The sequence below is a fragment of the Canis aureus genome, chromosome 12 (genome assembly GCF_053574225.1).
Source record: "Canis aureus isolate CA01 chromosome 12, VMU_Caureus_v.1.0, whole genome shotgun sequence".
NCBI classification, from domain to species: Eukaryota; Metazoa; Chordata; class Mammalia; order Carnivora; family Canidae; genus Canis; species Canis aureus.
In genome coordinates, this window is record NC_135622.1 from 11485638 (window position 1) to 11513228 (window position 27591).

Here is a 27591-nt window from a genome sequence, read left to right on the forward strand (position 1 = left end):
GAAGAGTCCTTGGTTTATGTCTGCAGCAACTTGAGTCTTTTCTCTAGCAGGGGTTGCTAGTGCAGATTTAAATTATGCATGGGTTGGCCAATGGCCCAGAGAAATAGACCTTATGGATAATCTAAATAATGAACATCTTCAAATCAATTGCTATCTCTAACCCCTGTCCATGGAATAGGTTAAGAATTTGATTGTGTGTTATCAGTACTCTATATAGATAAAAAAAAGATAGCTGAGTGTAGCAGAAGGCAAGTTCCAACATTTCTTTTTTTTCTAAATTAATTTTATTTTAAGTAGGCTCCCCTGCAAAGTGGAACTTCAACTCACAACCTGACCCTGAGATCAAGAGTCGCATGCAATACTGACTGAGCCAGCCAGGCGCTCCCACTGTCCCCTTCTCCCCACAACATTTCTGTCATATTATCAAGTTCCTTTTAAATAGACCTATTTTTAAATCAGTCAGTAATGAAAACTGAATTACTAAGCCACTCACCACAAGATTCCAGTATTCACCCCCCTCACCAATCCAGGGTCTGATGCTTCTCTTCCTCCTTACTTGACTCAAAGATCTTTATTCACTTGCTGATTTACTCAAAAGGCCTATTTCATCTTCATTTCTAGAGCCTAAGATTTTAATTTTCAGTAATCTATTCATTTAAAACATTCTCTCAAGCATAAAATGATTGCAACAGATTTTCATTACAATGACAATCCATTCTCAGATTCAATCTATCATAGTTATCTTAGTGTTCATAGAAACTTCACAGGTTGTCTTTTTTTTTTTTTTTAGGATTTATTTATTTGAGAGGGGGAAAGAATGAGTGGGAGGGGCAGAGGGAGAGGGAGAGAGAATCTCAAGCAGACTCCCCACTGAGGATGGAACTTGATGTAGGTCTCAAATCCAGGACTCTGGGATCATGACCTGAGCTGAAACTGAGGATGCTTAACTAACTGTACCACCCAGGTGCCCCTTGATGGGTTGTCTTTAAGACAGTATCAAAATTATGCAAGAGTGAAAATGTTCCCTATACAAGCAGACAACCTTTTAAATTGAAATATATGAAAAAAGGAAGCGAACCACAATTTGGGATTTCTGTTTATTTTTCAAGTTTTACAGTATTAAAAAATGTAACATATAAAATGTTTTACAGTTAATTGGGATGGAGGATCCAAAAGGGAACCAAATAACTTGGCTGCCAGGTACACCATGTCAGTAGTAGATGCTAACATTATTAATGATGGATGTCACAATGAAGAGATTTCATTACATACACCTCATGAACATAGGTAAACTTACTTTTGCAGATGGTTGCTAGTAGAGTCATTCATTTAGATGTTTGAAATGCCTCAACAGAGCCTGCCACCTGTTTACGCAGGACATCATATTTAGACTTTCTCCTACAGATACAGTGATCGGAGTAGAGACATTAGCAAAACTGCCTCTCCTGGTTACAAGCTATAGTATTAACTACTGAGAAAGAACACAAGGACCTCTGGCCACATCTTTGCACATCTGGCCACATCTTTGCTCTATCCATCAGACAGAGCCAGATGGTTTTGTCACAGAACTTTCTAAGTTCGAAATCCAGAAGCAAAAAATTCTTTGAACACAAGAGCAATTGTCAAATAAACTTATCTGAAGAAGATCTGACTCAGGCCTCCCTAGCCTTCTCTCTAGCATCTTTGCCACTGCATAAGATCTCACCACCCCAGTAAGACAATATCCATCTGTGCTCATTCTGGTTAGTGTCCTGCACTCCACACAATAGTAGTGCTCATAAACAACTATTTGGAAATAAAATTTGGTTAATGTCATCATTTAGGGGTCTCAGGGAATTTGCTATTTAAAGCCTCCAGTGAATCCATTATAAAAATAAGGAATTACCACCAAGGTTTGAATTTTACATCCCTTTTTCTTTTTCTTCTTTTTTTTTTTTTTGAGGATGATGAACAACATTAAGTGAACATTCCATTATTTCTGTGACCAAGGAGCACCGGCACATGAAAAGACACTGCCACCTCTTTCTACCTGGCCCCTGGAATGGTGACAGTGTGCAACGACACGAGTTAAACTAGACTCATCACCCACAGATCAGCTGCCTGGGTCCCACTGCTAATTCCCTGAGCAACAGTCACTGGACCTCAGAGATGAAGCTTTCCTAGGCTTTGGGCTCATGGGGAGCTTAAGAGCTCCTAAATGATAAGTTCTTCCAGAATGAAAACTCCTGTTATAAGAGAAAGCTCCGATAAATATAAGCAAACACAACACCAGACAACTATACATTCAAATAGTTATAAGCAAATATAATTTCAGTGCCCAAAGAAGTGCCGAAAGGCACTCTTACGATAAAAGCCTGGGGGTTTTCACATTTGCTCTCCAGGCTTAAGAGTATTTTTATCCTACTAAGACAAAACATTGGTGTGTTTTCAAGCTGCAACACATATAAACTGTAGATTCTTAGTGTCATTTTGGAAGTGGCCTTTTACAGTACTGCTTCAGATATTAGAAATCTGTTATGCTGGGGGGACTCAAAGACAACCCATTAAAGATATTTATTTTACAGGTGAAACACTGCAAATTGGATTATCTAAGTAGAAATGGGATGGTGCATGGGAGACTCATGGAGTCCTCAACTTCCTATCTTATTAGTTTTATTATTTCTCTTCTACCCTTTGAAAATCTGTCCTGATTCCAAATGAGTAGCCAAGCTGAGGAATGTATCAGCTTCATTTTCCTGTGCTCTGAAGAAAATGAACAGCATGAAAGAAAAGGGTAGTTTGTGCACAATGGAACAGAATCTTAAAGACATTAGAAGAGAGGAAAACCATGTTTTCAGACTTCTGTTTTATGTATGTTCTGTTAAAACTCTTGAGGGCAAATGTGGGGAAAAACAGTGGGATGTGAAATGCCTGCTGTGAACACACAGGTCAAGGAGGGAGGCCAGGGGACCCCAGTTCCAGACCTCTGGAGGCTGGGCCTGCAGGTGGTGCCTCTACCACCCTAACCAGAGGGAGTGGAGTACCAGTGAAGGGTTCCTCAGCTTGAGAAGAGGCCAGGTCTGCCCCTGCCCAGCTCCCTGCCCGGGGTGGAGGGCCAGAGGGGCCAAAGTAAAGGACAGCTACCAGAACAACAGCTCCTTGGTCTATGTGTGGTGCTAGCAGGGCTAGTTTTCCCAGGGGAAGGGCATTCACAAATTCTTTCAATTTAGAAATCCTATGAAATTTGCCAGCACGATGGAGACACTCCCTCGGGCCACAGCTCTGGTACAAAATGGAAGAACAGAAGGGATTCCACTCCCTGGGAGGAACCCTCAGCCCAGGTTCTGATTCCAGGTTAGGGGTCCTCAGCTCCCTTATTCACATTCCAGAATGCCAGCTTGTTTAGATCACACATCAAGGTGCAGGGAGTGAGGTGCTGGAGTCAGACATTAGATTTGAAACCCCATTCACTAGGCAGGAGACCTGAGACAAGTCCCTCCCTCTCTGATCGTCCTCTTCCTCCCCTGTTAAACTGAGAGAACTGCCTAAAAGGAGTTCATGTTCTAGAACAGCACCTAAATACGTAATACCTGATAAATGTGCTGGTACTCTTCTCTTCCTTGTGTGGCCAGAATACATTTTGTCAAAAACATGATCTGAAATCTAATTTTCTCAGCATCCACTTGGTTAAAGGGCAATACAGGCAACTTCAATGTAGCATCTAAACTACCTTGGTTGACTGCTGCGCTGAATACCATTCAAGAACTGTGCTATGGGCTTAAGAACAATTCATATTTTATTTATGATGGAATATGACTACAAGCTTACATAGTAAAATCACAGTCGTGATTTTTTTTTTTGTAACAAGATCCATAAAGCATAAATGCTACCCAGAAATGCATTACTTTACAATTGCAGGATCTCTGTTGGATGACTTAAAATATTAACATTTCTGTGCTACTTTTGATAATCAGTCTTATTTTTCTTTATGAAGCTCAACTTTTAAGTTATATTGAGAAATAGATAGTAAGGCTTCCAGGGTGGTAAAGTTGTAGCAGTAATTATCACAAAGCTTGACCTTTCTTTCTCTGTTTCTTGCTGTTTTCAGGCCATAGGGTCCTAAGGCAAGAAAGAGTCTAATGGATTGCCTGCAGGACATCAAGCTTTCCAGAAGACACTTCTATGCTAAAGCCATTTACTCCTGGGGAGAAGCCAGTGTAACTGCCAGGACGGAATAAAGAGCCAGGGGAGAAGTAAACTGGCTTTAGAACAGCCTTCCAGAAAATGGGTGCTGTTAGGAAATCCCTCCCCCATGGGCCACAGGCAGAAACACACTCTGAAGACACTCACCCATACAAACACATGTCTAAGTTACTTATTGACGGGACACCCACCAGCTACACACAACACAGAGGTTCCAGAGGCCTCACACATAAATGTGCCATCCGTGTGGTAATTCGACGCAGAGCCATGCACATATATATGGAAAACACACAGCTACCACTTAGGGAGACTTGCATCGCACGATCCAGCCAGAGGGAGTGTGAACCAAGGATCTGATTCTCTTGGTTTCACAGAGACTAACCCCTCCCCAGGTGCGGGTTGGGGGCGGGGGGGGGGGGGGGGAGGGGGAGGAGGAGCAAGGCAATGATTTCCACCATCCTGACAGGCTGGGGGCTTGCCACAGAGCTACAGCCTCATCTAAATACATGCCTGCAAAACCAAGAGGAGCCCCAAGTATGGTGAAAGGGGAGGGGGACACCCCATCTCATCCTCCCCAACAGCAGCCCAGCCACCACCACCTCCCTGCTGGAAAGGAGCTCCAGCTCCATGAACGAACCCCAATGTGACGCGTGCACGTGCACACACGTGCTCCAGGGCCACTCACCTCCACCCACTTCTATACAGAATTTGTCCTATCCGTAGACTTGAAAGGGGAGGACAGAGAGGAAGACAGGGGATGATGACAGCTGGGCAAAAACCTGCTCAAGCATCTTCTCAAAGGCTTACCTGGTGAACTTTAGCAGAAGCATTCAGCATTCTGACCGAACTGATTGATGCAAAGGATGGGAAAACTATAAAACCTTCAAGATCCTTCCAACTCTGAGCATGCAGACTTTTTAACATTCAGTTCACGGATGATTAAGAAGTGTCATCCCCTTCAGAAGTATATGTTGAACAGCAAGTTAGCCACTGGTTAAGACACTGCCGAGGGTAGAGAGAGATAGATCTCAGGCACGGGCTCCCTACAGGGTCCTCTCCACCAAACATTTTAACTTCCACGTTTTAATAACTGAGGTTGCAAGTCATAGGAAATCTATAAACATTTAAGGCAAATGAAATCTTACCTCCTCCACTGTGAAGTCTCATGTATTTTACTAGCCCTAGGGCACTTTACCTGCTTTTTAAGAATAGCCTATTGGTTCCAAGAAGCGAAATAAAAATGCTTCGCACTCGGCTGTGTGACGAGGCTTTCTGAAACCTTCAATCTTTTTAATGCCATTTACATTGTTCCCACTGCACCAGTAACTCAAGTTATTAAGATTTTGAAAGTGCAAAGCCTTTATACAAAGATCCTGCATTTTATTTTGTTATTCTTTCAAAAGGGACTCAATACAAAGTCAGTGTAAAAAAATCAATATCCAATTTAAAACCAAAACAATAATTTCAGAAAGTCTTGACATTCTCCTATGTAAAGACTGCGGGGAGAGACAAGGGGGTGGACAGAAAATAAATTCCTTATTTTAAACCTTTCTTCACCCTGCTGGGAATGAAAATAGGCACCAAAGCCATGATTCCATCTTCACCCCTTCTGGCCTGGTAGCTTAAGACAGGGTTGGAAGCACAATATTTTAGGGTGCAAATGAATAGTGTCATCACGAACTCCATGTTCTGTATATGCGCCACAGCAACTACTTATGGCATCTTCAGCTGCTATGCTCCTGATGCAGAAGCCTGTGACACACTTAGTCTGGGACATCGTAACTGTGACCCAGCTAAGGTCCCATGCACTTTGACCATCCCTTGTCCTATCTCCCCAAAATATATTTCCTGAGAAAGTCATCATCATTGTAAGGAATGTCCACTTCAAAAACTAAGAACAGAAGCACCATGGTTACATGGTATGTGTTTTCCATAAACAGGACCACGTAGTTACATAGCACATCTTGGCTGCATGCCACACCGACTGGTACCTTCCTTCTTTTCCAACACATCGTTTTGAGCTGCAGGCTGTTGATTCAAGAATGCTGTTCGCTTTTTCAGGTACAGGTGTATTAAGAAGTATCCAAAGCCAATTCTGATTGTAAAAAATGATACACAAATACAGCACCCCTTTTTGGAATGCACAAACCAGGACGGGTACTTGCGGTCGCAAAGAGCATTGAGACAGTGTCTCCCTTTTCTAAAGCGAGGTGACTGGACACCCCAAATCCCTAGGAGAAGCAAGGGTAAATACTCTGGAAAGGTCTGCCTATCCAGTGGATACAGGAAGGCAAATGGAGGCCCAGGTGGGAGTGCCCCTGCAGCAGGGCTCTGCCAAGATGGCTTGCCACCTACCCCCCGGCCACGGCTGCTCCCCGGGGCCAAGGCTGAGCCTCCTGACACCAGCTACATTTAAGAAACAGATCACAGATGAATCGTTTGGGATCATAAGATTGGCTCCCCACCTTTCCTTTCCCCTAGCTCTGCTGCTCATCCACTCTCTCTCCCCACTTTACCAAGAACTACAAGGAATTCTAACACCAGGGCCAAAGTAGCCCCTTCCCTGGTGGCTGAGGTCATGAGCTGCACAGTGACGGTGGTCAGAAATCAGGAACCGGACAGCAGCGGCTGTCACTGCAGTGGGCACTGTTTGGTCTCCCTTGGCAGGGCAGCTTGCTATGAAGCCTTGCGAGGGCTTAGCTCCCCGGGGAAATTAGAGGCTCTAGGCTGCACCTGCCAGTCCCTGAGTGGCAGTATCTGTCTTCCCCCAGGTCCCTGTGAGCAGTGGGGAGGACAGGTGGGAGGGGAGGGGCTCATGCTGCCTAACAGGGACAATCTGGCAGGCTTGCTCTCCCAGTGTTCTCCTTGGTTGGCATTCTAGGCTTCTTTACGCAGACAGTCCATGGCACCCGCTGGAGGCGGTACACAGGGCCTGTGAGCACACAGGAAGAGCCAGGTCCTGGGCAGCTCTGAAGGCTGGGCTTCCCCAGCCAGGGCTACCACCCAGGTGGGAGTGTGGTGTGTGCGCAGGGAAGGGTGGATGGCATGAGACGAGTGGGCAATCATGGGATCTGCAAACCTATGCAAACAGGGTCAGAAACAGGACAGGTAGGTTTTCTCTCGGGGCAGGGGGGACCAAAATCAAATCACTGAGAGCTGTAAACAGTGCACATTTTTTGTTGTGATCTTTCTCAGCAGAATCTAAGGCAACAGAGAACAGAGACGAAGGCAGGTATTTCTGGAGCAGCCCCGGGGCTCCCGTGGGTGACGTGGAACTGGACGTTTACACACCCAAGCACGTACATGGACGTGTCATGTCTAGTTTCCCAAAACGGAATGAAGACGTGTCCTGCCCCCGGGAGTCTCGGAGGGGGCGGACCAGAAGCGCCAGGAGGGCGTGATCCTGGATGAGAGGTGGGGGGACCAGCTGCTGTAAGGCGAGGCTCCCAAGGACCACCTGCTCCGCTTTGGTTTACAGCTGTCACACAATTGCCAGGGAACCGCTTCGCGAGAAGTCCCATCCACGAAAGTTAGATGTCGTCCGTCACTTTTTTCCAGGGTGGACATCCCCTGCTTCCTTCCAGATAAAGTGCAGATGGTCGAAGGATATTGGTTTATCATCTGCCAGTTCCAGGCAGCAATGAGGAATAATAATAATAAAAAAAAGATGCCCCTCTGGTATACATATAGATATCTCTCTCTCTAAATATATATATATATATATGTATATATATATATATTCTTTTTTTTTTTTTGTAATAAAGCCACACATAGAAAACTTTTAAACCGAGGTCTCGGACTGCAAGCGTAGGACAAACTTGTGAGATTTGGGGTCTATGAACTCTTCTGAGAGCACGATGAATGGAATTCTCTTCACATTGACCACGAGGCTGAAGTCCAAGCATTTCAGGACGAAGACGATTCCGTCCCGCAGTCCACTCGTCACGGCCTCGTCGCTAACCAGCCTCCACTGCGTCGAGAGCCAGCGCTCCTTGTCATATTGCAGGGTAGGGCCCGCACTGAGGTAACGTTCTAGAAAGGCCTGAGAAAGAAGGGGAATGGCCATTAGAGAAAAAATAGCCCGCTATGCTGAGGGCAGGGCTGCAGGGGCGTATCCACCTTACACTGATGGAGAGGGTGCCCAGCAAACCAAGACAGAACCCAGCTAATCCCGCCGGATTCCCATCAGACCCTCCCAAGGGGTCCTTGCTGAGTTCTTGTTGGGGGAGGGAAGCCTCCCTGGACTTGCTCATTCCCCTCTGCCGACTTGCAACCAGAGGTGGGGCAGGTGGGGGGCTGGCAGCTATGTGTGCCCACAGGCCGTCTCCGAGGCACCAGCCTGGCCAAGGCACGGCCCCAGGGCACATGCCGCTGCTTGTGACTGCACTGCGTCTCCTGCTCCTTCACAGAAGGCTGCTCCGGGCAAAGGGCCGGCCACAGGGAAGGCATGCTCTGCAACTCACAGGTTGTCTCGGGACAAGGCACTAGACCTCCCTGTAAGTGGGGGTAGGATCAGCTCCTAACTCGGGCCCCAGGGTGGCTCAGGGCGTGATCCTAGAGTCCCAGGATCGAGTCCTGCATCAGGCTCCCTGCCTGGAGCCCGCTTCTTCCTCTGCCTGTGTCTCTGCCTCTCTCTCTCTCTCTGTTGTCTCTCATGAATAAATAAAATCTTTAAAAAGAAAAACAAAACCAAAAAACAGCTCCTAACTCACAAGGCCACTGGCAAGGATGACGTGGTTGCCTCTAACCGTCTAATGGCACAAGGTAAAAGCCCAGCCAGTGTGGGCGATGGTGCTTTCCTGTGGGGTCAAGTGTGCCCGGGGCAGGTCGGAGGGATGCCAGAGCCCATGTCCCCATCCCTCCCATGCCTCTCCTGCTCCAGCAGTGCTTAGCCTGTGGGAGCTCTTGGACACCCCCTGCCCTCCCACCACCCATGATGTTCACATGCACTGTTCCTCCTGGGCCCTTAAATTTCAGACCGCTCCCTGCATCTCCGGGCAGAGTAATACACCTCCTCCAAGGGCTTATAATCATCGGTCTGAGTCCCTTGTGACATTTACATCCCTAACAATTGCGTGTCTGTCTCCCACACTGGACTACACCCTCCTGGAGGGCAGGAACTTTTTTTTAAATCTGAATTTCCAATATGCCTGGACGTAACAGGAGCTCAATAGCATGTGCATTAAATCGATAAATATGCTGACTTAGCTGTAAGAAAAGAGAAGAAAGAATGAGCCAGTGATTCAGACAGGATACGCTGGGATCTATCATTCTGGCCCTAGACACAGGTCAAGGATGCTTTCTGCGTGGTATCCTCTTCCATCCACACCTCACTGCTGCTGCCAAGGACATTATTTCTGACCTGTAAGCATATATTCTAAGGCAGGAAGTAGAGCCACGCTGAGGCGTGTGTGTTGAGACACACTTCTAATATAAAAATAACTCTTATGAATCATAAGAAAAAGATACAGCTCAGCAATGAGAGAACTAAATAAGATAATTTATAGAATAAATATTAATAGAAAACTAACACAAGAAGATGTTCTATGACATCAATAATTCATGAAATATGAATTCAAGTAACAAATTTTTTTTTTGTCTCTTATGTGGGCAACGAGTATAAAAAGAATGGCAACAGCTGATACATCAAGTGAGTGGGGGAAAGAACAGAGTCACATCCCAGAGGCTACCGTGTAAAAACAGTGTCCCTTTGAAGGACAATCTAGCAGGATCTGTACCCTTGATCTATGTGTTCCTCTATCAGAAATTTATACTTTGGAAATACTTGCATGGATGCACAGAGACACCTGTGAAAAACACACTTGCGGCACCACTGTTTAGATGAGAGGTTGGCAAACTTTTCTCTAACATAAATATTTTCAGCTTCGCAAGCCACACTGTGTCACGACTGCTCAACTTGGCCTGTGTAGAGAGAAAGCAGCCATAGATGATGTGGAAATAAAAGGGTGTGGTTGTGGTCCAATAAAACTCGATTATCAGAAACAGTCAAGCCCTGATTAAAACTAAGGAAAGATGTTAATCCAAGTGCACGTTGTAAGCATCAGTCACACCGATCGATCGTGGTGTTCAGTAGGATAAGATGCAGCTATTATGGAAAGAGTTAGAGCTTTATGACAGGGGCCTGGAAGTACTGACAGGGAAAAACAGTACAGGGATAGTTTTAAGTAAAAAAAAAAAAAAAAAAATTAAGTTTCCAAGTTCTGTGTGTATATGTGTGTGGTATGAACTCCCATTTGTGGTTTGCTTTTTTTTCCACCTCTGCTTTAAACACACACACACACACCTCCAAAAGCATATGCACCAACTCCTCATCACCGAGAACCATTTAGGGTAGGAGAATGGAAACTTCCCTTTGCACGTGATATTTTTCTTTTCTTTTTTTTTTTTTTTTTTTAAATTTTTTTATTTATTTATGATAGTCACAGAGAGAGAGAGAGGCACAGAGACACAGGCAGAGGGAGAAGCAGGCTCCATGCACCGGGAGCCCGACGTGGGATTCGATCCCGGGTCTCCAGGATCGCGCCCTGGGCCAAAGGCAGGCGCCAAACCGCTGCGCCACCCAGGGATCCCTCTTTTTTTTTTTTTTTTTAAAGAGTCATTTATTTATTTGAGAGAGTGCATGGCATGAGCCTGGGGGGAGGGGCAGAGGGATAGAGAATTTTAGAGCAGACTCTGTGCTGAGCGCAGAGCCTGACGCAGGGCTCGATCCCATGATCCTGAGATCATGACCTGAGCTGAAACCAAGAGCTGGCTGCTTAACTGACTGCATCACCCAGGCACCCCCATTATCTTTTTCTTCAATGCCTGATTTTTACACAAAGAAAGGGTATCAATTATTTTTAAGTCAGAAAAGTACACAATTTTTAAATGGAAATGGAAGCAACAAGGAACCTAAAAGATGAACACCGTGTTCATATTTTTTTTTTGCATTTTGTTTTGTAACTTAATATACTAACAAAGATTCCTTCTATTTTTAACAGGTGATACGCGGTAATAATTTAGAAGCCACTGTTCTATTTTTAAGTTATGTCCAGTTTGGAGTTATTCCAGATTTTTTTGCAAAGCACGTATTTTTGTGTATGCGTCCGATTGTGCTGAGCGCTTTTTCTAGGAGAGGGATTAGCGAGTCAAAGAATATGCAAAGCTTTACAGATTCTTACTAAATATTTCTGTATTGCTTTCCTAAGGGTTGTTACTGAGGAGTGACAATGCCACCATAGATGGTACACACACAGGGCAGTGCATGAACATGGGTCCTTATGACGAAAGCCACCAAACATTACATGTGCACTATATGCCAAGCTCATTTACTCTCTAGCATGTGACTGACATGTCATGTTGCCATATTTAATATAATTTTCACACAACAACCCTATCAGGAGGATCCTACTATTTTCCCCATTTTATGAAAGAGGAAACAAACATAGAGTGACTTCTACAAAGATACAAACCTATCAACTGGTAGAGCTAGGATCTGAACCTGATGACAGGCCATTTGCTAACCTGATGATTCTGTTTCCTTGGCCACACCCTCTCTTAAATACATGGCTGTCTCCTACCAGCATCCCTAAAAGTGTGCTCATATAGTAATTCAAAAGACCATTCGAGTAAAACTACCTCCATGACACCCCAAATCCCTCACCAGGTGACGGCATCCTCTCCACCACCAATAACAGCCATGTGTTCAGTCCTTACCATATGATGGGCATGGTTTTAAGCCCTTCACACAAACTATCTCTTTTAGTTCCCACAACAACCTAATGAGGTACATATTACAATTAGCCCCAGTTTACAGAGTAGGAAAGTGAGGCCCAGAGCCATCACACTGTTCGCCCAAGGACACCAGCTCGTGGGTGGAGGAACCAGGTTAGAATGAGTCAGCTCAGCTCCAGAACCCAGAGAGTTCTACCTATATTGACTCCCAAGTCCAAGTCTTTCCTCTGCCTAAATCCAGAGTCTGTCAAAAGGCAATTTGAAAAAAACCAGTTGCACCAAAGTAATATAAAGTAAATGGGAGTTGCTAATCCTCATGAGCTGGTGCTCTGGAGAAGCCATGGACTGCACCGCCCCTGGGCACCCCTGACCACGGGACCTGCCGAGCTCGGTGGCAGGCCGCACCTTGGGGGTCATGCTGTTGGTGATGCAGAAGGCCAGGTGCTGCAGGATGCTCTCCATGCTGTGGTAGTGCTGCTGCCGAGTGGTACGCAGGTACTTCTGCAGAGCCCGGGCCATGGAGGGGAAGATGGCCTGGGCGGCCTCCCGTGGGTCCATCACCTCCCCTGGGGCTTTCTGCTGCTCCTCGGCCTGGAGCCGCTGGATGTGGATGAAGGCCTCCTCCACTGCGACCACCAGTCTGGGGGGGTGAGGACACGAGACAGTTGTTAGGGTAGTGCCTGCCACAAGGCACTAGGGCCTAGAAGGCCTCCTCCCCACTTCTGTGTCCCAGCCTGCCACCAGCTCACCCAAGCCCCCCCTCCTTAGTGGTCACTCCAGATGGCTGGGCAGGGAGGGAGGGAGAAAGGAAGGCACAGGGGGAGGGGGGCTGTAGGGGTGAGATGGAGGGAGCCCTGGGACTAGGAGATTGACCTCTGTCCTCAATTCTGCCACTAAGGGGGGTTTGGAGAGCTTGTTTCAATCTTTCCAACTCTAAAATGAAGGGTTAGATGAAAAGGGCTCTAAGATTCCTCAAACTCTGGCCCTGCAAATACCGAGAGGCGGGCGGCTGGTGATACAGAAACAGCCTGCAAAGGAGCAGAGTTGTATCCCCCTCGATCCAGCCACCCACACCAGCAGCCCCTTGGGAAAAGGAAGGAAGAGGCCCAGCATCCATGATGGGAACCAACTCTGTCCACTTCATGTTAACACGATCAGAACCTTAGAACCCACAAGGGCCTGGGGGTGGGCTAGGGGGCTGCTCCAAGCATGGGCCATAGGAAGTCAGCATCAGCTGGGAATCTGTAAGACATGCAAATTCTTGGGCCCAACTCCAGCCCCACTGAATAGTAAGTCAGTCACTTCTGCAGGTGGGGCCTCAGAGCCTCAGATCTGTGCTTTAAGGGACGCGTGGGTGGCTCAGTGATTGAGTGTCTGACTTTGGCTCAGGTTGTGATCCTGGAGTCCCAGGATCGAGTCCCACATCAGGCTTCCTGCGTGGAGCCTGCTTCTCCCTCTGCCTGTGTCTCTGCCTCTCTCCGTGTCTCTCATGAATAAATAAATAAAATCTTAAAAAAAAAAAATCTATGCTTTAATAAGCCCTCCTGGTGATGATGGTGCACACGAAACAATCGAGCAGGAACACTTCCAAGGCTCGAGGAGCTCACGTTTATACACTGAGATTTCATTCTAGCAGTAAAAAAGATAAAAAAATCAAAAGTCTGCTACAATAGGGTGTTGGTGTCGGGTGTGGGGGGCAACGCACCTTGCTCTCCGCTTCTTCACCCGCCGCTCATGCTCTGCCTCTTCATAATACAACTCGTTGTGGCTTGAATCTCTGCGCCGAGCGGCTGCAGCGATCATGGCCCGGGACTGACCGGTGGCATTGTTACTGGGGCCTTTGGGGAAGGACAATGGAGGAAGAACAGTTTTAATGCCAAGAGGCTGCAAAACAGCAGGAAACTAGTACCATGGTCTGTTGAGACCATCCACCCACCTTCTGAGAGGCACATACACAAATGTCAAAAGAAACTTCCAAAAGGGTGGATGGTACTCCTGGCTCACATTCGGTATGCTCATGAGAAGGAAATCTCCCCGAAACCCAATTTGATCAGTAGGAATGGAAAAAGAACTCAGAAGGAGATAAAGAATGCCGGACAATGAAAATGTTGGCCAAAGATAACACACAAGAGAATGCTGTAGAGGTTACTCACCATCTGTTACATAAAGCTGCAGTTTGGCCATAAGGGTAGCTGGAACATCACATTTCAGCAACAAGACAATGAGAGAGAATGAGAGGGATGGGGAGAACAAGCACAGAGAGAAAGAAAGTCAGGGGACACAGAGACACTGATTACGCACAGGACAATAAGCCATGCTGGAATGTCACCGGAGTCACAATTTTAATAAAAAAACAAAATACTTGAGGACTTGCAATACGGCACGTCTGTGAACACAGACTCGCAACTCCCCACCCTGGTCCCCTGACCACAGATCACCTTAACTTTTCAGAAGGACAAAGCATATCACACGCTTTCTTCTGTATCAACTATTTGGTTAATGGTTTGGTTTCACCAGTGGGAATTTTCAGTAAGTTTTCAGATCACAGGTGACGTTTACCAACCCTCTGGGAATTCCAACTGAACACACATCTTATAAAGGCCCCCCTCCCGGTCACCCCCACCCTCGCCAAAATGGGGAGGGTATCCTCAGTAAAAATTGACAACCGTCCATTGATCACGTGACTTGCTAACACTATGGTCCTCTTCTAGGCTCTACAGAGCTCTTGCTCTGACCCAAGACACCCAGCAAGAAATGACACTGTGTCCTGTTTCTTGCACTGAACCATCTGATAGCCTGAGATGCAGCTCTCATGTCCTCGGCTTGGCCTCTGGCCTCCTGCCACCCACTCAGCCCCAGCTCCCAGCCAGGATTGAGAAATCCCTGGAAGTATCTCACCAGATGCCTGAGCTACTGAGAGTTACTGACTTCATGGAGCCTTTAAGTAACTGATCCAAAATTTGAAAAGCAGCTTTCCATAGATGTTCCCAGCAGGAGGCAGGAAACACACATCACTATTGTTTTCAATCAGAAAACCCCAAAATGAATGAACCTCCCACATGTATAGACTGTAAATCAACATTCCTTTGAAAGTATATTTGCCTGCAGAAAGAAAGAAGGAAAGCAAGCAAGCAAGCAAGCAAGAAAGAAAACAAAAAGGAAAGGAAAGAGAAAAGAAAAAAATTGTTCTGAATTGAGAGTATACCAGAAAGACAGACACTGAGGGGAGGAAAAACAAAACGGACCATAAAATTTAAGTTAAAGAATCGTCCAACCTGTGCCCCCTACACCCACCAACCACAGACGCCATTTCAAGGCACGTACCATCTACATTGTAGACTTTCAGCCCGGCCATGTGCTTGGCTGCTCGGAATTTGGAGGCTGTTAGGAGATTGGGGTTATAGATGGTGAAATCTTTATAGTAATTTTCCAGAACCACCAATGCTGCTCGCTGGATACTGAGAAAAGAGAGCAAAATTAATGCAATGCTTTTTCATCGAAGAAGCAGGTCCCAAGTGACAACAAAAATAAATCCTCTTTTGGAGGGAGGGCGGGCGGAACACTACTGGTAACCTCCTGTAGTGGCAGGCTCCTGGCTCTGACCATGCCATTTGTCTCCAGGATGAGACTTGAAAGGTGAAACTGAGTTCGGTCATCAAGTGGCTTCTTGGCCTCCTCCCAGGCTATATCCACCTCATCTAGCCAAGAGTTGAGAAAGGAATCAGTTGTAACTTAGGTTTGTTGAGGCTGCACAGAACTTTCCCATTTCTCCCAGTTTACAGAGGAAGAGACGGAGGCTCCCGGAACAGTCAAGAGACCTAAAGATGGTGGCAGGACGAATGGGTGAAAGAACAAAGTGTAGACTCAGGTTTCTCAGGTCCCAGTACAGGGTCTCCTCTAAGCTCCACCCCCGCCCCCCTTTCCCTGTCTCTTGCTGTAAGGAAGGCTGGGTTTTGGGTTCCACAGAGATCAAACTACAACTGTACAGGACACAGGGCAGGGGGCACACGAAAGCAGCTGGCTGTAGACATTAATGAATCCCGAGGTTCCATCCTCTGGGCTGCCCTGGGCCAGCTGGAGCTCCCTCTTTCAGAGAAAGCAAGACCCCCTTCCGAGCCCTCTGCTGAGATTCTGATCCTTCTTGGTCTGTGAGGCCTTCTGCCTCTAGGACTGTTGTCTCTGGCCCTCAGCTGGGATGAGGGGACACAGGGGACTCTCCTTGCCTTAATGTCCTTGACCTCTGCTGTCACCTGTTTGGCTCCTCAGACAGCAGCAGAGGAACAGAGAATAGGAAACACCAACAGGTGGGAGGGCAGTGGAGGGGGAGCACCCATACTCCCTACTGGCAGCAAAAGAACTCACTCTTGGCCATAGATGTGGGCAACTCACCACTTCGATGAGAAACTTGTACTAATACAGCACGGATTTTCATGCACCATCTTGTCTGACTTCCACAATCATTCAAAGTAAGAAAACTGAGGTTCAGAAAAACCTCTGACCAGCACACAGCATGCATCTACCAAATAGGAGAGCTGCAAGTCCAATCTGGATTTACAAGCCCCCAACCTGCGCTCTTTCCCTGGGATGGGTGACCTCTGTGGGACAGTGTGCATACCGATGCCAACTCCACTCATTTATTTTTATTTATGTATTTATTTTTTAAGATTATTTATTTATTTATTCATGAGAGATACAGAGAGAGGCAGAGACACAGGCAGAGGGAGAAGCAGGCTCCATGCAGGAAGTCCAACGTGGGACCCGATCCTGGGATTCTGGGATCACACCCTGGGCCAAAGGCAGACACTCAACCCCTGAGCCACCCAGGCATCCCTCCACTAATTTATTTTTACCTTGCCCTTTATATTTTCCTCCCTAGACCTGCTAAGCAGGTGTGGTTATAAGGATTACTCACAACAGCCTGGGAGCCAAGACGTAGCTGCCTTGGGTTCCTGGATGACCACCCTAACTCTGCATAGCTTGCGGATGTTCACTTTACACTGAGACAACGCAGCCTCTAACCTATTGGCCGGACACGCTGTCAACCCATTGCTCGACTCCTGTCGTTTAGCACGAGATCGAAAAACGATCTAGAAGTCAATCAGCTAACCTCCTCAAGAGCAGTCATGGCAAAGCTTTCTGAGTTACCTCCCACGGTGCCTCGATCCACAGTCTTGCTGCTTAGTACTGGCCTTGACCTGCACACTCATGGGGGGCTGGAAGAATCTGGCGAGACTAACCCTGTATCATGGAAGTAGAAGAGCCCTACGAGCAAATCTACATTTTCAAAGCCCTGCTCATTCATTACCCAGTTGCTCATCATCCGTTTCACGCTGAGAGCCTCCATCCGCCCAGCCCTGGGCATGCAAAGACAGGACACCAGGAGCGGCTCCAAGGCCAGGCAGCTAACTGGAATATGCGTGGGTCGGGGGAATGTGGAGAAGAGCTTTGGAACACCCAGCCTCAGGTGGGTGCAAGAGTAGCTCCCCGAACAAGGGAAGGGGCCCCTGAGTTGAGGTTTCATGTCATAAGTCTTTGCACAGAAGTGCCCTCTGTTCACGTGCGAGTCTGCCCAGTGGCTTCCAGCTCAGTGTGGCCTAGTCTCCTCCTTGACCTCTGACTCTGGTATTTTCCAAAGTGGGGCCAGCCCTTCTTCTTCTCCTCCTCCCCCTTCCATCCAGAGACTCTCCATGGCCCGATGACACATGTGCGCGCACACACACGAACTTGCCATTGTAAGCACATCTCCCACTCCCCGCCCCCTGCACCACTTCTCCGGAGGCTCCAGGCTTGGTGACACAAGACGCCCCTCTACACTGAAATGCCTCAGTTCGTTGCACACAGACATGCTGGGGTGCAAATATTTCCTCCCACGCTTCCATATGGACATGGAAACATCTCTAGGCTCCTGGATTCCAGCAGAAAATTACTTCCCTGATCAAAATTTAAAAATCAAAAAGGCGACTCAGGGATTATTCACAGGCCTGTCTTCAAAGCAACCCCCCCTGTGGTTGCTGGGGTTGGCTCTTCTGTTCAGCCAGGCCACAAAGGGGAGCCCAGGGGATCCCACTAGCTCAGCCAGGGCCTGCTAGACGGGTGAGAGAAAGCTGGATGGGAGCCTGGTGGCCCTATTTCCCAACCTCCCCACCCCAACACCACAGACAATGCACTGTGCTGCCCAGAGGAGGGGTGTGTGCCCATGCCCAGGGCTGGCAGGGCTTCCTGGGCTGGGGTGCACATCCCACACCCTTTCTTCTTTCAGTGCAGGGCAAACTGGGACAAGTCCACGGCCCCCTAGAAGCCCACTGATGCCAGAGCCCTGGTGGCCCTGGGGAGTGCTCAGGGATGGGGCAGGGAAGACGGGCTAGGAGCTGCCCATGTCAGGTCTGTGGATCTCATTGTCTTTGAGAACCTCTGCCCAGGGGAACTGGACGAGGGGAAGAAGACAGGCAGGGCTCACTTCTTCCAGCACTGTCATCTCACCCAGAAGCAGAGTGGACTGAGCCAGTCCCCAGGCTGACGAGCTACCCAAGAGCTGAGTGACTCTCCCAGGAAGCTTAGAAATGCTTCTGAGAAGGCTGTAGGCCCTCCCTTGCCTATAGAAAACCATCTGTGCAACACCCAGCAGATCTAGCAAATGTCAAGCTATGAGAAACTCCGCACACCAGAAAACATGCATAACTAAGTACCCAACTTAAATAAAAATGGTTGTGAAATTTGCATTAAAATCCAATATGCCAAAAAAAATTCAATATGCCTTTTTTCACCTTTTTAAAGAGTAAGCTATATATGACTTAAGCCTTGCTGGTGACTCAGGATGGCTGTTTCACGCATTAATTATGAGCTGGGCCAAGAAGGGAGCCAAGGGAAGATGTCAGACCCCACAGGAGACAGAAGCCACCTGTCCCACACCCCCTCACTGCAGGGCAGTCTGAGCACTGGCTGTGTCTTCACATCTTTTCTTATTCCCTCTGACGATGGCAATGGCGATCACAGTCCTCCCCAGGTGCCGTACACTCTCTGCCTCTGGCAAGCCTCTTTCTATAGAGTATAAACAGGGAAAAGTGCTTCGAGGGACCCAAGGGAGGAAGCCTGCTCCAGCTAAGTGATACCTGCTGTGGCATGGGGAGTCTGAGGTCTATTTCAATCCAAAGTCTAAGGTCTTTTTCATTTCTGTTCTGGATCCTGATTCATGCTGTGGATTGACTGAATTTGTCAGATACCTAACCTGTAGGTTCAAAGTAACATGCTACTAATAGATCACTTAGCTTTCCAGTAAAAGAACGACTTGGTACCCACTGAGGGGACATCCTGCCGGGCACCTGGCATTGGCCCTCAGCCATGGCCCGCAAGACCAGGATGTAGGAGCACCCTTCTCCTTGGCTAAGGTCAAGGGTCAGTATCTTCCTGCCTCTGTTCTTTGCCATCTTCCACATATGGCGTCTTCCAAGGCCAAAGCAGGCCCAATATCTTTTAGGAACCTTTTCTGACCCTCTGGCTACCACTCATTTATCCCTAACTACACAGCCATCAACAGCCACCACACAAGACTCGAGAGGTCCTCCAACATGCTACACTCCCTCTTTTGGCCATGAAAGTCCCCTGTACACAAGGGACACCTCCTACAACTTCCCCCAAGAACAAAATACTCATTTGGCTCAACTTGGTCATGTAGGAAACCCAAAATTCCAACAGGTACAGGATCAATCCTAAGCATGTGTTTACTAAAACCATGGGGTTTCCAAGGCAAGAAGGGCCTCAGGGATGGAGAAAAGCAAACCCTTCACCTAGTCCCAGTCTTCAGACCAGATCATCTCTAGGGAAGGAGGGAGGCAAGAAAAATCAAGTTGGTGAGAAATCTGCCATCTCTTTTATCACTGCCATATTCTGAGAAGTAGTAATCTAACTAAACAATCCTTACGTGGAAACCCTGCATATAGGCAGGAGGAGGCCGATGTACAGATTGTGGACATGGCCCCACCAAAAATCCACAACAAGGAACACCCTCTCGAGGTAGAGAATGCTAGTATGTGTTCCGACCTACCATTCCGTAGCACCATCTAGGCAAACACCTCTTCACAGATCACATGTATTTGTGGAGAACAGCACAGTGATATGTGGAGCTGTAACGGACCTGTGCACTGATAGGACTCCCAGATATGTGCACGGAAGGAAACATGGATGAGGCAATATTTAGGATCTGAAGAAGACGAAGTTATTGCCAGTGTGAAAGTGAGCCTGTCAAGTCTGCCTGGCCCAGGCTGATCCCAACGTGAACTCACGGAAAAGACAGGCTAGCAACGGATCAACACACGTCCAAGGCACTTCCGCGGCCACTTCTGAAAGTGCAACTCACTGCTGGCCATGTGGCCTTACTGGTCTATTCTTTTTTCAGGACAAAGATGGTGAAACAAGAAGGCCTGTGGCCTTTTGTGGCTTATCAATCACGAAAACATCCCCAGTGCTGTTGACAACTGTCACACAACTGCTGTGGCAACAGGGATGGGGGGCTTGTGCTTGCCCTAGAGCAGAGAAGCATCTCCAAACACAGTTCACATCTGAGTTCGTAAAAACCTGAAAGACATGTCTTTGAAAGATGAATTCTGAAAAACAAAACTAGAACCAAATTACTGTCCTAGCTATCCATGCCTCCTGCTATTCTGCATGTTTCTGTTGTGGGAGAAAGCATGTGCGGAGCAAATGGCACCAGGGTTTGGCCCTGGACAGCAGGACTCTTGGCTCTATCATTTGTTTCTTGACCTTGAACAAACTAATTCATTTCTCTAAACTTCTGATTCTTTGCCCAGAGGATGAGAAGAATACAGAAAGCCCTACTATAAACATAAGTGGCCCCCAAATACTCAACTTTATAAAATGTATTACTTCTTTTTAAAAAGATTTATTTACTCATGAGAGACACACAGAGAGAGGCAGAGACATAGGCAGAGGGAGAAGCAGGCTCCCTGTGGAGAGCCCAACGTGAGACTCAGTCTCTGGACCCTAGGATCATGACCTGCGCCGATGCTCAGCCACTGAGCCACCCCGGCACCCCTATAAAATGTATTACTGAAGTTCAAAGAAATGACTAGGGGTGGGGGTGGGGTAGCTGGTCAGATATTCCAGGGACAGACAGTGAGATTCAAATATGCAAGGTGCTGGCTGAAGTCTGGTGTCTCCTGTGGCAGTTAACTCCTGAGCTTAAATATCAGTGGGGACAAACCCAAATTCTATGACTTTCTGAGACTTCACAATCAGTTGGCATTGAGGTTGGAAAAAAATATCAGAGACTCGTGAATCCACTCCTTACTTTCTTGCTCCTAAGAAGGGGTTGCCTGCCTGGTTTAAGTGTGTATGAAAGATTAAATGAGATACTCTATTTCCAAGCACCTGGCCCAAAGCAAATGGCTTGTATACAGCAGCACTGTGAGCTTCCATGTCCATGGATGCTGGAGAGGCCTGTCTGTCCCCATGTGCCCCCGTCTTCCCCACCAAGAGCCCACCATGAGGCAGAGCCACAGGAAACAAGCCAGAGCAGATCCTGTCCACACAGCTCTCCTGGTGACTTAGACTCTAAGGTGATGCCACTGTCTGCTTTTATGCGTTTCCTGCCAACTCTCAGCCTCCTGAAAACCAGGCCTACTTGCAGGGAGGCCTCCAGGGCACACACTGTAAAGAAGGACCAGCCTCAGAGTCAGAAGGCTGAGATTCCAGCTCTGCTCCTGCTCCTCTGCAGCCCCGGAGACGTCATTTCCCTTTCTGAACCTGTTTCTTGGTCCATGCTGGACAGAGGGCACCTATTGCTGCATGTGGACGATGGGAAGAGCAAATGAAATAATGCCAGGGAATGCATTTATAAGCTACACGGCATCAGACAACCACAAACTGTCATATTACTAAGGAGCCCGAGCATTTGGCAGCAACAAATGAGTTTGGCTGGTGGCTCGATTATTCATGTAGTCTCTGGGCATGAAAGCATGACCTAAACTCCGCTTACACTGAATCACAACATTTCACTCTTCACAGAACGAAGAGAATCTTGGTGCTCATCCAAGCAGAGACACAAGAAGCAAAGAAATCAGAGCCCATCTAGGCCAAACTCCCAATCCACGTACCAATTCTCTTTATAACACCCCAGAGGGCAACCGGCCTCCTTGCGAAAATAAAGTTCACTCTCACATGGCCTTGAAATGACCTTCCTCTAAGATTTGCCCAGTGGTCAGCCCACCACTTCTTTCTGGACCCAAACACCCCTTTTCTTGTGAAAGCTCATCAAATATTTGAAGGAAACAATGGTGGCCAACAACCTCCCTCCTTTTCACTCTCTTACCAGGCAAGTAAGAGCACTGAAGTCTAGAAGAGCATGTGCATGTGTATGCACACTCATACATGCACAGATGCACACACATGCTACACATAAAGAATTGCCTATGTCATTCACTTTTCCCTGGATTTGGTTATGGTCTCTGCAGTTAATACATGCTTAAGCATCCGACTTTTGATTTTGGCTCAGGTCATGATCTCAAGGTTGTGAGATCAAGCCCCATGTTGGGCTCTGAGCACAGCACAGAGGATGGGAAGAATACTGCTTATCCCTCTCCCTCTGCTCTTCTCCCCACTCTCTCTCTCAAATAAATAAACACAATCTTAAAAAAAAATACATGCTATTAAAATCAGAAATATCCAGGCTTTGTTGCTCAGCCAGTCCAAGACCCTCATACTCTAGTCTTTAATGTCTCCCAGGGCAGCGAGAAAGGCCCTCCCTGACAGGGCCAAGTGGGGAAGTCTCATTCAGGTCTCAGCCACTTCTTTTCAAATATTCATTTGCCCTCTTTCACTCTGTCAACAAAAACAGCTTTCTTCATGTGTGAAAAATGTGGAAGCATCTCTTACGTGTTAACACCCATGTAAATGCCAGCCACCATCATTCTGATCACCTTGGTGGTGTGCTGATGGGAAAGCCCGGAGAGAGAGCGTTCCAGTCCCAGTAAAAATCTGCAGAGGTCTGCTTTCAGGGCCATACTCCTCTTCCTGTGAGCCAACTAAGGATGCTGACACTCAAAAATCTTAATAGCCAGTTTCTCCAAAGCCATTCACAGGCTAGTATGAATTATGAGCACCCGTTAAATCCCAAGGACTGGGACACAGATATGAACAGAACCTCAAGAGGCTCTAGCTCCCGTCGATGTGGTGATCTATGGGCTGTGACAGGACATGTGACTGTGGGAGTGGATGTGGAGGGTTTCAGGTGAAGACCCACTGAGGCGGCAAAGCTGAGTTTTTGTGCTAAGTCTTAAATGCTGAACGATGGCTACACCATGTGGACACATGCTGTCAAGCTCCTTCCAGGCAGAGGAAGCAGTGTGGGCAGAAGTAGGTGGGAGCGAGACAATCTCCCTAAACAACTTCAGTAAGAGCAATAGGGCCCCACTGTTGAATCACAAAGCAGCTCTGAGCGTCTGCTGTAGTGGGGTGAACAGCGTCTCCCCAAATCCACGTGTCTACCCAAAACCACAGAATAGGATCTTTGCAGAAATGATTACAGTAAGTTCAGGTCATGCTGGTGCCTTTTTTTTATTTTTAAAGATTTTATTTATTTAATCATGAGACACACAGAGAGAGACAGAGACATAGGCAGAGGGAGAAGCAGGCTCCCTGTGGGGAGGCCCGATGTGGGACTCGATCCTAGGACCCTGGGATCATGACCTGAGCCGAAGGCAGACGCTCAACCACTGAGCCAGCCAGGCATCCCGTCCTGATGTCTTTATAAAGAAAAGGAGATACACATGGAGGATGTCACGTGCCAACAGAGCAGAGATTGCAAGGAGCGCCGAGGAGTGCTGACAACCACCAGAAGCTAGCGGGACAAGGAAGGATGCTTCCCTAGAACCTTCAGAGGGGGCATGGCCTTGTCAGTACCTAGATTTTAGGCGCCGAGCTTCCAAAACGGAGAGAAAACACTGTTTGAAGCCACTCTGCGTGCGGTCCTCTACTAGAGCAGCTTTAGGAAACACACAGACTTTTATTAGGGCCAGAAGGATGGAGGGCAGGGCAGCAAAGACAAGAGGGTAAGGAGGGAGGGTGGGACAGAGGCGGAGTGTGTGGGTAGGAGAGACGGCGGGCAGGCCACGGAGACCTGACGGACGCCAAGAGTAAAGGTGGCCTGGGCACCAGCAGTCTTCTATTCCTCCTCTTTAGGGAGTGTCTGCTCCAGTCACTGTGTTTTAGGCCTAAAGCAAGGTCTTCTAGAAAATTTTAAAACGGCTCAGCTTTTTTGTGAAAACACCCAATGCGGGCAAGCTGCTTGAGAGACTCCGCTTTATCTGACTTCTCCCTGGGAAGTCAGCAAGACTGCAACTTCCAGTTTGTGGGCCTCCCTGTCCCCTGCATGCAGAGGTCGAGTGACTTTGTGTGACCAGGACTCAGGGCGATTTGCAGCCACACTCATGGGAGTCCCAGAGTTGAAAGTATAAATAGCCCCCGGACACCGCTGCCACCTCCACCAGGAACCTGGTACACGAATGTCTGCATCTCTGGGCCCTCCTACCTTATGAGAATGTTTGTCTTGCGACTGCCTTTGGGGCTATGGTTTCAAGTCCTACACAGATAACAGGCAATGATCACCTTGAACTTGAGGACAGGGTGGGGCAGAAATGAGGAATGGCTGTGTTGACGGACAGATCTGGATCAGGACAGATCTGGATCAGACGATAGAAAGATCTGGAAGATCGGTGCAGGGGGAGGGGGGAGGGGAGGCTGGATTTCTGGGGACTCGGTCACAATAGGCCAGGAGGGACCTGTGTTGTTGCTCAAGGTCTTGAGACATGAGGCGGACCGCCCACCCCGACAGAGGACACAGAGCAGGGGGGCCTGTCGGGGCTGGCTGTCCAGCTGATGGCCTTTCTCTCGGCAGAGAAATGCTGGCGAACCTGTGAAGACATGCTTCCCTTTTAGCGACAGACTTGGCTACTGCCACAGTAGGCCTGCCAGGCCAGACCTGCTGCCAGGCTAGGGCTCGGACCCCGCCCCTCTGCCACCCACCCCAGCAAGTCCACCTTGGGCTGCATCTGCCCTGCCTGGGATGGAAATTCAGCTTTCTCAATGCTTCAAATTACTGCGCTGAATCACACCGGTAAACAGCAGAGATAGCTGCCTGCTTGGGGCTCTCTAAGGCGGAGATTGAGATAGGAACCAAGGTACCTCCAAGGCCCACCTGGGATGCTTGACTGGCATTCTCTCATCTGGCCTCACCTTTTTTTTTTTTTTTTTTTTTTAAGATTTTTAAAATTTATTCACTTGTGAGAGAGACAGAGACAGAGATGGAGCACAAGCAAGGGGAGAAGAGGGAGAAGCAGGCTTCCTGCTGAGCCAAAGCCCAAGATGGGGCTCAATCCCAGGACCCAGGGATCACGGCATGAGATGAAGACAGAGGCTTAACAGCCTGAGCCACCCAGGTGCGCGGCCCCTAGCATCTACCCCCACCCATTTCTTAACAACAGCACCTCCCTCTGGCCTTGGGAAGAAGCACAGGAGCACAGCACAAGAAGTCTGGAGTCTGCAGGCAGCCAGCCTGGCCAAGTGGGCCTCTGCTGGCAGGGACTGAGCCAGGATCTGGTCCACAGACCAGAGTTGGGCAGTGGCTCTGCAGGGCCAGGAAAGCAGACCCCTGCCCACGTGTATTCTGGAGTGTTAGCATAGCTTATCCGCTGCATGAAATCACACCCACTGATCCGTGGGGGAGGCACGCAGAATGCCAGGTCCAGTCTGCAGGGTGAGTCCTTCAGGAAAATGAACAGCACTCCCTCCAGGATTCGGGATCCACCATCCAGGCACCTGCAGCCCTGCTGGAAGGCCATCTAAAGCAGCTCTGCATCCACGAGCTCCCTGGCTCGCAGTGGCCGTGCTCTGCGAGGGGTAGAGGAAGACTTTTGGGCAGACGCTGTGCGAGGGAAGCCTTCCCAGCTGCGGCGGCTGCCAGGAGGCAGCTGTACAAACACAGTGCTGCAGTGTCCGGCACCTTACACTCTCATTACCGCCACTTTTAACAGGCACCACAGGGCCAAACCACAAACGGCAGCTCTGCGCCCGCCTTCAAAATTCTCCCACAGCAAAGCAGATCTGAGCAAAATCCTTTCCACTCAACTACTCTTCAGCTCTTATTTGTTTCTATCCTTGGCCTTTTTAGGGGGTGGGAGGGAAGACCAGCAAACTGAAAGCAGTTTTTTTTTGAAAAGCAGTCTTTACTGAAAAGCAGTTAAGCAAAACACGCATTTCTAAAAATGAAATTGTGTATGAAACTGTGATCACAGGGACGCCTGGGTGGCTCAGTGGTTCAGCATCGGCCTTCTGCTCAGGTCGTGATCCTAGGGTCCCAGGATCGAGTCCTGTATCAGGCTCTTTTCCCTCTGCCTGTGTCTCTGCCTCTCTGTGTCTCATGAATAAATAGATAAAATCTTTAAAAAAAAAAAAAAAAAAAGGAAAGAAAGAAAGAAAGAAAGAAAGAAAAAGAAAGAAAGAAACCATGATTATAAGTGACATGAAGCAAAACCTCTGGTGCTCATATAAAACTCTCCCTGACTTCACAGCTGATGGCACTGGGTCCTCCCTGAACCATTAGTGCCAGTCTTGAACGTGGGAGGGAGGGCGTACAGACCAGTGTGACAGTCCAATCTGATCAGGATCAGTAGCTTGGATATCACTTGACCCAGAATCACAGACAAGATTTCAAGGAGAGCTGGCTCTAGCCTGGAATTACTAGAGTAACCTTAATCTTCCCAGGAGACTCTCCCTTTCTCACGTCTAACTGGAAAACTGAAGTGCATTCAAGAGAAGCAAGGCTCCCACTCAAGCTGTGAGGATGCAGGCCTGAGCTGGAGAAGGGACAATATGAGCTCTGTTCCATCAGGGCTGAACCACACTCACTGATCCCATGGTTTCCTGGGGCTCTGGGGTCAAGTGTCACCAGTGCATAAAGTTCCTGTCTTAGCTTGGGTTGCCATAACAAAATGCTATAGACTGAGTGGCTGAAACAACAAAAACTTATTTTCTTACAGTTCTGAAGCCTAGAAGTGCAAGATCAAGGGTTGGCTGATTCCATGTCTGATGAGAGGCCTGTTCCTGGCTTGTAAATAATGACCTTCTCATGACATCCATACATAGCCTTTCTTTGGTCCATGTATACAGGGGGAAAGAGAGAGAGAGAGAGAGAGAGCTCTCTGGTGTCTCTTCTTATAAAGACACAAATTTCATCAGATCTATGACCTCACTGAACCTTAATGACTTCCTTGGATACCCATCTCCAAAGACAACCACATGGAGTTTAGAGCTTCAACTTCTGGATTTTGGGTGACCACAATTTAGTCCATGACATTCCATCACTGGCCCCTAAAACTCATGTCCTTCTCCCATGCAAAGTATACCAATTCCATCCTAAGACCCCAAAGGTCTTGACTCATTCTGGCACCAGCTCTAAGTGCAAAGTCTCATCTAAGTGCCAAGACTCAAGGTATAACCTGCACTGACGCAAGACCCCTCTCCAGCCACGGTGAACCTGTGGAACCAGACAATGTAGGTACTTCCAACAGAATAATGAGACAGGCATAGGATAGGCATTCCCATTCCAAAAGGGAGAAACTGGAAGGAAAGGGGTGATGGGTCCCAAACAAGTCCAAACACCTAGTG

At 47.9% G+C, this 27591-nt stretch overlaps 1 protein-coding gene across 4 annotated transcripts in view; it reads right to left on the reverse strand.

Moving 5' to 3' along the window:
• Positions 1-1083: 1083 nt before the first annotated feature.
• Positions 1084-27591, reverse strand: part of VANGL1 (VANGL planar cell polarity protein 1) — a 53696-nt gene continuing 27188 nt past the window's right edge. For 3 of the 4 annotated variants that reach the window (XM_077842731.1, XM_077842733.1, XM_077842734.1), the window contains 4 exons: positions 15241-15374; positions 13622-13754; positions 12322-12556; positions 1084-8224 (listed from right to left, as the gene is read on the reverse strand). In XM_077842731.1, coding sequence (XP_077698857.1) covers positions 7964-8224; positions 12322-12556; positions 13622-13754; positions 15241-15374 — 763 coding nt within the window. In that variant the 3' untranslated portion in view covers positions 1084-7963. The remainder of the gene's footprint in view (positions 8225-12321; positions 12557-13621; positions 13755-15240; positions 15375-27591) is intronic. The other variant, XR_013349006.1, reaches the window with a different exon arrangement.